Genomic DNA, 12,850 nt, shown 5'->3' on the forward strand with positions numbered 1-12,850 from the left:
CACTCAGCCACTCTATAGTTTACTATATAGCTCGTTGGTATGAATATACAATAGGCCGTGTCTATTCTATAACTGGCCTTGGGTTGCCCCTCAATGGCGGATTTCAATTCCAAGTACGACACTAGCGCTGCATGTGAGTCTATGCATCTTTAAGGTCTTTGGGATTAGGTTATGATGCATTCAATGTTTACGTTTTGCCTCACCCGTATGGCAAAATCGCGTCCACACGTACATTTAATGCTCGCCCGAGGCGCCTTTGAGCTCGCCAAAATACCGACAGGTTTACGGTTCGCCTCATTCATGAGGAAAGGAATGCGAATGAATGAATTCATGCGAATGCAAGCCCATACACGTATGCTCAGTGCTCACCCGAGGCAAACGTACGTGTCAACGTGTACACCGTTTAAGGATTCGGTAATCGCTATTTTTAACTATGACAAACAGCTGTTCATTAGTAGTGGAACGTACGTCGTAGGTAGCGCACAATGAGATGGACCCTACTTAATATTATTTCAAACGACATCCAGTAGACATCTCCTTATGCGCTTCTTATAGCCTATCAGCATCTGCATTGTGCTATTTCTGTTTGTCTCTTGTCTTGTCTTCCTGCATGTGTTTGCCCGTTGCCGAACGCAATTGCAATTTAAAAATATCTGAAACTTTTCTCAATAGAGCAGAAGAGTGTCTTTGAAGGTTTAATTTTCGAGTGTTGGTGAATATCTAAGCAGTATAGTCGACAATTACTTATTTATTTTAAAGTTACTGTAGCCTACTGAAATCAACTTCTGTAGGACACATTTGCAAATTTCGGGTGTGCCAGAAACAGTTTCAACATTTAGACTACTTCATCAATATCTTACTGCATTATGGAGTTGGAAAAGAAAAATCCAATTACAATTCCTCCTACAAGACAAGTTGGTTCATCTTCGGGCATCTTCAAAATAGTTTATGATGCTGCTAAAAGTGTTTGCACTGTTGCAATTATATATTTTTTCGGCTACATGAATTTCAGCCCAGCTTGGTTTCTTGCTCCGCTTATTTATTCTGTTATCAAAAATGAAACGAAAAAGACCAACGAATTCAAGAGAAATGTTGCCAAAACCTCAGCATTGCAAAATGAAAAGGATGTAATTCTAGCAAGAATTGATGAATTACCTGCCTGGGTGAGTGATAAACATTTTTCCTTTACTGGCAATACAATTTGAAGCATAGAAATAAAATAATTAATTCAATATTTTATTTTTCAACTAATCATTGTTAAGAATTTGTAGTTGCAAACCAAATTTCTTAGGTTATAAATTCATAAAAGGTTAACCCTAGAAAGACAACACAAAACTAGCAACGCTTAAAGACAACATGGGGTTACGCATAACCCCAACTTTAAAATGTCTAAAAATTACTACTAGACCATTTTCTCACAGTGTTTTTCATGACCAACCTTTCAAGTATTATATTATTTTTGATGTCTCTTACGTGATTCTTCAAATTTTATTAACGGGATGAATATAAATATTTATCAATAACCTAATGGGCCAACAAATTTGATACTTTTTTGCAGTAGCTCAGAAATACCCATAATTTTATATTTGATTGTGATGATTTGTATCCAGTCTTTGAAAAAACATGTTTATAACTTGTCACTGGATTATAAATATCAATTGAGAAAGGTCCTGATTTGAAAAAAGTGAGTCAACGAAGATGAAATAGAAGTGAGTTCGCGTTATATGGATTGATAATTGTTAGAAAACATGATGAAAGTGAAGTAAAATGGGTGAAATGATGGAGAATCTTCTAAAATATATTATAGCCTAACTAGAATAGAAAATAATAGCCTAATACAGGTGATAATAAAGGTAAATAATATAATAAGGCAAACACAGGCTTAGAATCTATAGAGCTTGCTGAAGAATCTAATTGTGAATATAGATAACCTATCAATAATGTGCTCTTATGATACTTTTAAATACTCTTTAATACTATAATACCTAACACTCTTTAAATACTATTATCATTGTGTTATATTGTGTTATATTGTGTTATATTACATTGTGAAATATGAGCATATTTCCAACTAGAAATTTATAATTTGGATCGTCTTTATCAATAATATTCGAAAATATACACAAAAGACAACAGGGGTTACGCGTAACCCAAAGGGATTTTTTTCACCCACTTCTGACCGACTTACAGCTTCTAAATCACGTGTGCAGGTAGTTGATGGACTAGTTAATGAATGAATGAATAGATGGACTACTTAAAGAATACAAAAAAATCCCAGATCCTCAAGTTTACTGCAGCCAAGGTAACAACAGAAAATATAATGGTCTGGGGTTACGCATAAGGGTTAAGAACTTTACGAGGACCTCACCATAGTCTACATTGATAAAATCAATAATTATTCATTAGGAATGAATGAAAATAATAAGATAAGTTGAGTGAATTTTTTCTTACAAAATAGGCTATTATAAAATTTTATTATAAGAATGAGTTAATCACAAGTTGATTCCATTAATGCAATAAATTAGTGAATTATATAACATTTATGCAATCATTCTTATAAAATTTAAAGATTAATAATTTATTATTCTTCTGCTTGAATATTCTAATTATAATAAAATATTACTTGCTCATTGCCTTTTTTCAGGTCTACTTCCCTGATGTTGAAAGGGCTGAATGGTTAAACAAGGTAGGTACGGTATCTATAATGATTGATGAAAAATATAACTTAATACAGTAATAGAACATTTATCTTCTTCTTCTGGTTCCTTTTCCTGTTGGAGGCTGGAAATCATTACAGCGATGCTCACTTTACTAATAATTGCAGCCCAGAAAAGTTCTTTTGAGTTGCAGCCAATTCAATCTCTCAAATTGCATAGCCAAGACAGTGAAATGTAGGCCTATCAATTTACACTAAAGTGCAACTTTCCTTGAGGGGTACCATCTACGTTTCTCGCCTCAGGATAAGTAAGCTTACTCAACTCCAGTACTACACACAATATTGATCGTTAGCTTAAAAACTCAAACAGGCTTCTCATCTCTTTGACAGACGAGAACTTGGATGCATTTTAATGGGGATACTTTTAGTCGCTAACTTACTACGTAGACAAGTAGTGCTTTAGTATCTAGGTTCACAAACTCGATGTAGAAGTTTAATAGGTGGTAGAAATTGGTGATAGTAGGTGGAATAAGAATTACTCTATCTACATATTATCATGATAAGTTAGGTGTTGAATATTATGTAATGAGGATAATCATGCTATATTTTTTTCAGGTGTTGTTATGTTCATGATAAAATGCTTTAATTTTGATTTTCATATCATAGTTGTCAAATTTGAATCAAACAATTGATTATTATTAAATTTGTTGTATAGGGATAGGCTACCACTGATGCTCTTTTACTAAAATGAAAATTCAGGTACTTTTTTATATTTTATTATTGCACCATCAAATAGAAAAATAATCACCGGCCAATTAATATTATTCATAATCTATTATTATTTAATTAAGTCATATTGTAAATATCTGGGGGTTGTTACTGAAACTGGGGTGCCCAACCTTTTTTAATCAAGGACCACATTGTGGCAATCACTCAAAGGGCTCGCGGGCCAGTGGCATACTGGTTTGTATATTTCAAGCGTTTCAACATGTTCTGTCCTTTCAATTTTCTCACAGCTAACCTAAGTGCCATATTTGATATTCAATCCCTGGAAGCATCTAGGAGCTGTAAATTGCTTTTGTTTCCATATAAATGTTATATATAATGTATAATATGTTTCCATATATTGAACAACCGTGTTCAATCAACCTACCTCCTTTCATTGCTGAATATATACACGTATGTCTTCAGTTTCACGGCGTTCCGGCTTCAGATTTCTTCCTCCCCAATGCAACTCCAATAGTCACTTTAATTCTCCAATCAACAGCATGATGAATCTTTACAATTACCATAGCTTTCTCCTAGACCTTTTTCATATGAATCCCAGTCAGTTCAAGAAGGCATGTAGTAAGCCTAATGTAGGCACTTATTTTTCCCACGCTAGACCTCATCAACTTACATAGAGTAGCATATTAAGTAGTTGACTTCTTTTTATCCTTTCCTCTGTTATCATTCACCTCATTCTTATTGGTAATTTTCAGCATATAATTCACACCATTCTTGGAATGTTATTTGTAATTTCTTGATTCCTTATTATTTTCTCATATTGTATATGGTTTATTGTATATAGTATAGTCTATAGTATTCAGTGTACCGTAAGTTATATTTAGTTACTCCTAACATTTTTTTCTTCACTAATATAAAATAGTTATTTTTTTGTTTCTTTCTCTCAATTTTCAAAATTAGTTGGTGGGGGCTGATCTAGAAAAACACATTGATAACACTATGAATTGAAAAATTTAGTTCGCTTTTCATTAAAAAAATATTAATTAACTTATAAATTTTTTATTCAAAGAAAGTCTTCTTTATTTAAGTTGGTTTCAAGTTTTAATGTGAGTTAACTTCAGTAATTTATACTGAGACTGATTTATACTTGCACTTAAAATGGCTTCTCACTTAGATTTTAAATTAGTATTGACAACAATTATTAAGAGGATTTTAAGTGAATAGATGATATAAATTCTCAAAAATGTATCATTTTTTGGCAGCTTGCTGTCCGGTAGCCCTAATCCAGATCTTTATTTTTGTTGTAATCTTATGTTCTATGATTTCAGATTCTTCGACAAGTTTGGCCAAACGTCAACCATTATGCAAAAGATGTAATCAAAGATATAATTGAGCCTAACATTTGTCTTGCACTTGCTGAGTACAAAATAAGTGGCTTCGCATTTCAAAAGATGAGACTTGGTACAATTGTAAGTTTATAAATGAGTCATCCTTTTAATGAAATTATTGAATCGGTCTAATTTTTTTCCGAAATCTGAATCCTGAACTTCATTCAAAAAACTGTGTATCATTCCATTACGTTTTAATGAACATGTTATGTCATTCCAGTATCATTTGCTTATTTTTTTGTATGTCATAGATGCAAACATGGTTTTAGTAGTCAAGCAGCTGTTTATCATGATTCATCGTTATCATGATTATTTGATTCATGATATTTCATCATTTAGACCGGGCGCAAATGTCATTCCGTGGTCATTTTCGAGTAACAGCCGTGGAAGATGTCTCAATTTCTTCGTTAGGTCTAGCATAATAACGATCGTGATGATGATAAGTCGAAATCACAGGAAAACACCTCGGAAACAAGATGGCCGCCAAAATTTTCATGGTTTTGCTATATCGCTTGTATTTCAATAACCGTTCAAGATATTCAACCGTTTTTTTAGACAAAAATATTTAAAAAATCTTTCTCTACAATTTTTGTTCTATAAAATTTTCCTATAAAACGGATATTTTTCAAGTTATAACCTTCAAAAGCCAAAAAAATACTTTTTCCTAAATTTGTTCAAATTTCATTTCATTGTAACTTTTTTTGTGAAAGAGATACAGGGAAAATTTAAATCTATGCAATTTAGAGCGTTTTTTTAACTTTGGAATGATAAATCTTCATGCGCTGTACGTCAAAAAATGAGTTCTCCAGCGCCCTCCAAAGAAAACCCAGCATGATTTCTGGTGCGTTTTTCCATAGGCATAAGGTAACAAGCTAGAACTATAAAATCGATTTTTTCATGACTACTTCATGATAGAGACTTGCAAATGGTCTCAATCTCTTCGTTACAACAAGACGAATAAGAAACAACGAAAATATTCGAGATCATTGAAAAATACAAGATGGCGGTCATTATTGACATAAATTTTTATATCGCTTGTTATTCAGTAATTGTGGGTGATATCGGATTGGTTTTACCACAAAAGTGTTCAGAATTAACTAAACAATGATGTTCGAGAGAATCATCTCATTTCGACCACTCTTTCCATTACCGTATTTATTCAACTTCAAAAACTTGAAACATACATTTTTCGGGGACAACATTTCACTTTCCACTCTGTATGTATTCGCAGTAGAAAGACACTAGTGTTATTGGCACAGTGTTGTAGAATATTTCCAAAGCTTTAAAATGGCATCTGGTTGGAGGCTGAAAGTCCATATTTTACGGCTGGAACGTCATCGGAAAAAGAGTAAAAAGTACTGTTTGCATCGGAAAACACGCTTTTCCACCAAATGCCAATCCCAACAATTAGAAAACCGTGTAACTCATTACTCCATGAAGGTACAAACTTGGGAATGGTATCAATCTCTTCATGATGATGTGTAGAAAGAGATTATCCATGATGGCAGTCTCAGAAATGTTTGTCATCATGAAAAAAACAAGATAGCGGCAAAAATATGTCGATTTTCAAGAAATCGTCTGTAATTCTGATAATGTTGAGAATATTGGATCAATTCAGCCATCTGGAAGCTCCAAAATAATTATACTACAATTTCCGAATGATTAATCCAAAAAGCTTTTACTATGGTGAATATAACTTCATACTCTTGAAATCAGATTTTTGGCCGCCATCTTGGATTTTTCTTTGATGACAAACATTTTTGAGATTGCCATCATGGATAATCTATTTCCACATATTTTTACAAAGAGATTGATATCATTTTCAGGTCTGTACCTTCAAGGGGACATGGTGTCCTAATTCTTCAGGTTTGGCATATGGTGAAAAAAGAGTGTTTTCTCTTTGAAGTTGGACTTACAGCCTCTAACTAGATGCCATTTTAAAGCTTTTATAGTATTCTACAACACTGTGACAATAATATTGGTGTTTGTTCACTCTGAATACATTTACAGGGTGAAAAATAGAAATTTGGCTCAACAAATATCTAATTTCAAGAGTTTGAAGTTATATTCACCATAGTAAAAGTTTTTGGATTAATCTTTCGGAAATTGTAGTATGATTATTTTGGAGCTTCCAGATGGCTGAATTGATCCGATATCCTCGACATTATTAGAATTACACGCGATTTCTTGAAAATCGACATTTTTTTGCCGCCATCCTGTTTTTTTTCATGATAAAAAAACATTTTTGAGATTGCCATCATAGATAATCTCTTTCTACACATCATTATGAAGAGATTGAAACCATTCCCAAGTCTGTATCTTCATGGAGTCATGAGTTACACGGTTTTCTAATTGTTGGAATTGGCATTTGGTGGAAAAGCGTGTTTTCCGATGCAAACCGTACTTTTTACTCTTTTTCCGATGACGCTCCAGCCGTAAAATATGGACTTTCAGCCTCCAACCAGATGTCATTTTAAAGCTGTAGAAATATTCTACAACACTGTGCCAATAACATTAGTGTTTGTCTACTACGAATACATACAGGGTGAAAAGTGAAATATTGTCCCCGAAAAATGTATGTTTCAAGTTTTTGAAGTTGAATAAATAATGGAAAGAGTGGTCGAAATGAGATGATTCTCTCGAACATCATTGTTTAGTTAATTCTGAACACTTTTGTGGTAAAACCAATCCGATATCACCCACAATAACTGAATAACAAGCGATATAAAAATTTATGTCAATAATGACCGCCATCTTGTATTTTTCAATGATCTCGAATATTCTCGTTGTTTCTTATTCGTCTTGTTTTAACGAAGAGATTGAGACCATTTGCAAGTCTCTATCTTGAAGTAGTCATGAAAAAATCGATTTTATAGTTCTAGCTTGTTACCTCATGCCTATGGAAAAACGCACCAGAAATCATGCTGGGTTTTCTTTGGAGGGCGCTGGAGAACTCATTTTTTGACGTACAGCGCATGAAGATTTATCATTCCAAAGTTGAAAAAACGCTCTAAATTGCATAGATTTAAAATTTCCCCGTATCTCTCACAAAAAAAGTTACAATGAAATGAAATTTGAACAAATTTAGAGAAAAAGTTTTTTTTTTGGCTTTTGAAGGTTATAACTTGAAAAATATCCGTTTTATAGGAAAATTTTATAGAACAAAAATTGTAGAGAAAGATTTTTTAAATATTTTTCTCTAAAAAAACGGTTGAATATCTTGAACGGTTATTGAAATACAAGCTATATATATTATCAAAACCATGAAAATTTTGGCGGCTATCTTGTTTCCGAGTTGTTTTCCTGTGATTTCGATTTATCATCATCACGATCCTTATTATGCTAGACCTAACGAAGAAATTGAAACATCTTCCACGGCTGTTACTCGAAAATGACCACGGAGTGCCTTATTCATGACATTTGCGCCCGGACTAATTATTTGATTCATCGTTATCATGTTTATCATGATTCTGTAATTCATCGTGAAGAAAAAACAATTAAAAACTATCTAATAAAAAACTATTCATCATATTCTCAATCAAGAGGATCGTTATTTTTAATATCTTCAATATAATACTCTGAAATTTCAATGAAACCTAGCCAATACAGTTTAGTGTGCTCAACAAAGATTCCGTTGTGTTGAAGTGGAATTATATAATTTATATTTTGAAACTTCAAATAGGAATGTGTCTTTTTATAATTTTCAAATAAGAATTACTATCTATTTATATCCACAGCCGCCTCGTATAGGAGGAATCAAAGTATACGACTACAATGTGTCAAGGAATGAAATTATCATGGACTTGGATATTTTGTAAGTAGTAGTGTTGAACATTTTTTCAATTTTTAATCTCCTTACAAATTATCAATATTTCTAAAAAAATTATGTGTGTTGGAAAAAGTGTTCAATCTATTTAAAGAATAAGATGAATTAGCATTCAGTGACAACATATTATTTCTTTATAATGTAGAAATTATTGTCAATTTACATAAATAAATAAGATAGCCTATCTCTTCTGTCATATTCAATTGTCTCAAGAATATTATGTTAGTGTTGACATTCGAGTTTGAGAATACTTTTACAATCTCTAAACTCCGATTTATTTATTAGTCACCTTTGATTGAATAAAAAATAGTTATAGACATCGGAACTCTTGACATTCTGTAATATTGTATGGTGTTGATCATGATGGTTATCTAATTCATGAAGCTTGGGAAAATAGCTATAACTTGCTAGAATCGCACCTATGCTAGATTCGCAATATATTGCTCAAATTTGTGCTCATTTCTTTTTAAAATATGTTATAGCTAATAGATTGTTTTTCGTGTTTCAACAGCTATGCTGGAGACTGTGACATTTCTTTCACAATTAAAGGGTTCACAGGAGGCATCCAAGATTTTCAGGTAGAGTGAAAATTCATAGGCTATCAAAGTTCGATATTTCTACTTGAATCCCCTATTTTACTCTTAAATAACTCACAATTATTGATAATGAACAATTTAATATGCTTCAATATATCGGTACATAAATACTATATTATAATTGATTATTTTTATAAATAAAAGCTGTATTTGTTATCCATCACAAACGTAACATATTGTAAATAATATATAATACTATTTTATTGCGGTCTAGCCTATTGCATATCACTTGAAGTTTATAATAATAAATCAGAGAGTTTGCTCTGATAGAGTTTATCAGAGATTGACAATGGTGTAATAACCGAAACCGGTCTTTCTAATTATCAATAAATCAGTGGTTTTTTGACAATTTCTTAGTCTTTTTCATTCAATAAAAACAAGCTTCTTATAGCCTATCAGCATCTGCATTCTGCTATTTCTGTTTGTCTCTTGTCTTGTCTGCCTGCATGTGTTTGCCCGTTGCCGAACGCAATTGCAATTTGAAAATATCTGAAACTTTTCTCAATAGAGCAGAAGAGTGTCTCTGAAGGTTTAATTTTCGAGTGTTGGTGAATATCTACAAGCAGTATAGTCGACAATTACTCATTTATTTTAAAGTTACTGTAGCCTACTGAAATCAACTATAATAATAATAAATTTATTGATTCTTCTTCACTTTGACAACAATTGAAAAAACACAAAATAATTTGTATACATCATAAAAATATAAAAATAATCAAATGACCCACAAGACTTTCGTCTGATCGTGAGCCTAAGGAAAATACAATCAAGAAATTACAATAAAGGTGAAAAACAATAACCACGGTAAGCAAAAGAAGAAGAACAAAGGTTTAAAATAACTAAAGAAGCTATAGTAAGATTAAATATGTTAACAAAAGAGAGAAAAGAAACCACTAAAGTGTCGACAGATCAAAGAAACTAATACTAATTGGGAGAAAAATATTTGAATATTTTGCCCTGTAGCATTTAACCTTCTTAAAGGATTAAACCTCCCTACATGTTCTCAAACTAATACCCCAAAACATGAACCATAATGCTAAACAACTTATATTACGTAAATTACTGTACTAATGCCTCAAGTTATGTCTCCATATAAGTCTGTAGACGTTTTAATCCATCTGAAGATTCCTTTTTTTAATATATTCATTGACAGCATGAGAGAAAGTCCTGCGGAACGGTATTTACCAGTTTGTCACACATATAGGGGAATTGCATCCTATAAATCTGTAAATTAGTTTGGGTTAAGTTTGATGTTCTAAATGTTTGACGAGTGTTGTAGGGTGTGATTCGAATGTTGAAAAGGTTCCTGTTTTTATTTATGTACAATATTAGATTCTTTATGTATAACTGTTTGATTGTGAGAATATTTGTTTCCTGAAAAAGAGTTTGAGTCGGGTACAGCCTTGGCCTGCCTAGTGCAACCTTAATAATGTGTTTCTGTATGTTGACAATTTTATTAATGTGTTGTTTAGCTGCACCACCCCTCACCCTTATTCCATACTGTAGAACAGATTGAGCGTATGCAAAATAGATCATCATAGAAAGATTTGGCAGTTTTAGTTGATTTATTTTATAGAATTTGTTTGTTAAATACTTGGTCTTGTTGCACAACGATTGAATTTGGCAATCCCACCTCAAATGCCGGTCAATCATTACCCCTAAATATTTAACAGATTTTGAGTCCTCTAAGGCAGGACAGTTACAACTTGTATTAGGTGAGACTAAATTAATGCAGCCAGTCTTGTGGATTTTTATAGACATTTGAGTAATTGGTTGAGTGGCAGCATTGGGAGTAAATGTCATGAAAGAAGACTTTTTATGATTCAATGTTAAGGTATGGTAGTCAAGCTAAGCTTTGACATTCGCGATCCCTCTCTCAGCTGCAGCTCTAGTTTCCTCCCACTTATTACCTGAAAAGATTAGCTTGGTTTCATCAGCAAAGGAGATTGCTTGGCCATTTTAAATGTTTATGCTTAGGAGATCGTTGATATATATTAGGAACAGGATGGGGGATAGAACGGTTCCTTGAGGCAAGCCGTAGTCAAAAAGATGTTCAATACTGGTTTTATTGTCGATAGATAATATTTGCGTTCGTCCCTCAAGGTAGCTTGAAAAGAGTTTTAATGGCAAACCGCGGATACCGATGTGGTTGAGCTTCTCTAAAAGTTTTGAGTGTGGAATGGTATCAAAAGCTTTACTGAGATCGATGAATATTGCAATTGATTTTCTACTGAGAGTGAAATTATTTGTTACAGTTTTAACTAAAAATGGCATTGCGTCCTCAGTGCTTTTCTCCTCTTGAAAACCGAATTGATTTGGGTAAATCACATTTTTCTCCTTCAAATATAGCATCATACGCTTTTTAATAAGTTTCTCCATAACTTTTGATAAACCACTAAGTAGGCTAATTGGACGGTAGTTTGTAGGATTTTTGGTGTCACCAGACTTGTGGAGTGGGATAATTTTGGCGATTTTAAATTCCTTTTGGAAGAAACCCTTTTCAAAGCATTTGTTGATTACAGTTTTTAAAGGCATTGCAATTAAATGGGCTATTTTTTTAGACAGCTGTTATTAATGTTATTAATACCTGGAGATGAGTTAGTTTTCAGTTCATTTATTGTTCGGATTATTTCTTCTTTATTTGTCGGGAATAGGAAAAAAGAGTCTTGAAAGTTTTTTTGTGAAGGGCGATAGTTTAGCCGGGCTGGAAAGGGAATGTTAGGGTTATGATCCCTTAGTTTTTCTGCCAATTTCTTTCCTACAGATGAAAAGTGCTTATTTAAGATTTCAGGATCAATAAAGCGGTTATCATCCCTTTGTTTTTCTGCCAATTTCTTTCCTACAGATGAAAAGTGCTTATTTAAGATTTCAGGATCAATATCTGGCTTTAAAGTTTTTCGTTTTATGTCAAGTACTTCGTTAATCGTATCCCATAGCATTTCCCTTACTCCAGTCCAATTTATTCCTATAGTAATTGATCTTAGTTTCTTTTAGTAATTCATTCAAGACGTTTCTATAACGAGTATAGTTTTCTTTGAGTTCAATATTGTAAGGTTGCCTTGAACGTTTTTTAAGCATTTTGTTTCTAGTTTGGATAGCTCTAATAAGTCCAGGGGTAATCCAGTTTTTCAGTGGCCTATTTCTGTTTGATGATTTGATTTTGGAAGTTGCATTTTTCAAATGGGCTACTAATTTATGTTCGAAGGAGTGCACCAGTGAATGTATATTATTGCTATTTAATACATCCTCCCAGTTTCCAATTTCAAGGTCATGTATCAGTTTATTAAAGTCAATTTTCTCATTAATACTGTTTGGTCTATCTGAGTTACAGTCTGGTCTTAGATGTCCCATATGAATGCTGGTGCAATAGTGATCAGTTATATCAGTTTTGAATATAGTTCCAGTTATACTATCAGTGTCAAAAGAATTATTTCTGAAAAATATGTGATCCATGCATGATTGTGACTGATTACTAACTCTTGTTGTTGGCTTATTGATGTAGGAAATGAAGCCGTTGGAAGACATACTATTAAAATAATCTTTAGAAATATAGGTAGTAAGGTTCAAATTTATATTTATATCACCCATAAGGATAACGTTTTTATTTGCTTTAAGTCCACCCAATATACCCTCCAAACTATTAAGGAAGAGACTGGCT

General features: G+C 32.7%; 1 protein-coding gene across 9 annotated transcripts in view; it reads left to right on the plus strand.

Annotated features, from left to right (window-relative positions):
* The first annotated feature begins 225 nt into the window (after nt 1-225).
* The window catches only part of LOC111054814 (extended synaptotagmin-2-A), a 114,306-nt gene continuing 101,681 nt past the window's right edge, over nt 226-12,850 (plus strand). For 8 of the 9 annotated variants that reach the window (XR_005572961.1, XR_005572964.1, XR_005572963.1 and 5 more), the window contains exons 1-5: nt 609-1,163; nt 2,645-2,686; nt 4,711-4,851; nt 8,508-8,584; nt 9,108-9,174. Coding sequence is in view for 5 of the 9 variants with exons in the window: in XM_039441306.1 (XP_039297240.1) it covers nt 867-1,163; nt 2,645-2,686; nt 4,711-4,851; nt 8,508-8,584; nt 9,108-9,174 (624 nt within the window). In the remaining 4 variants the exon portion in view is untranslated. Of the gene's footprint in view, nt 1,164-2,644; nt 2,687-4,710; nt 4,852-8,507; nt 8,585-9,107; nt 9,175-12,850 lie in introns of all 9 variants that reach the window. The other variant, XM_039441304.1, reaches the window with a different exon arrangement.

The sequence above is a fragment of the Nilaparvata lugens genome, chromosome X (assembly GCF_014356525.2).
Source record: "Nilaparvata lugens isolate BPH chromosome X, ASM1435652v1, whole genome shotgun sequence".
NCBI lineage: Eukaryota > Metazoa > Arthropoda > Insecta > Hemiptera > Delphacidae > Nilaparvata > Nilaparvata lugens.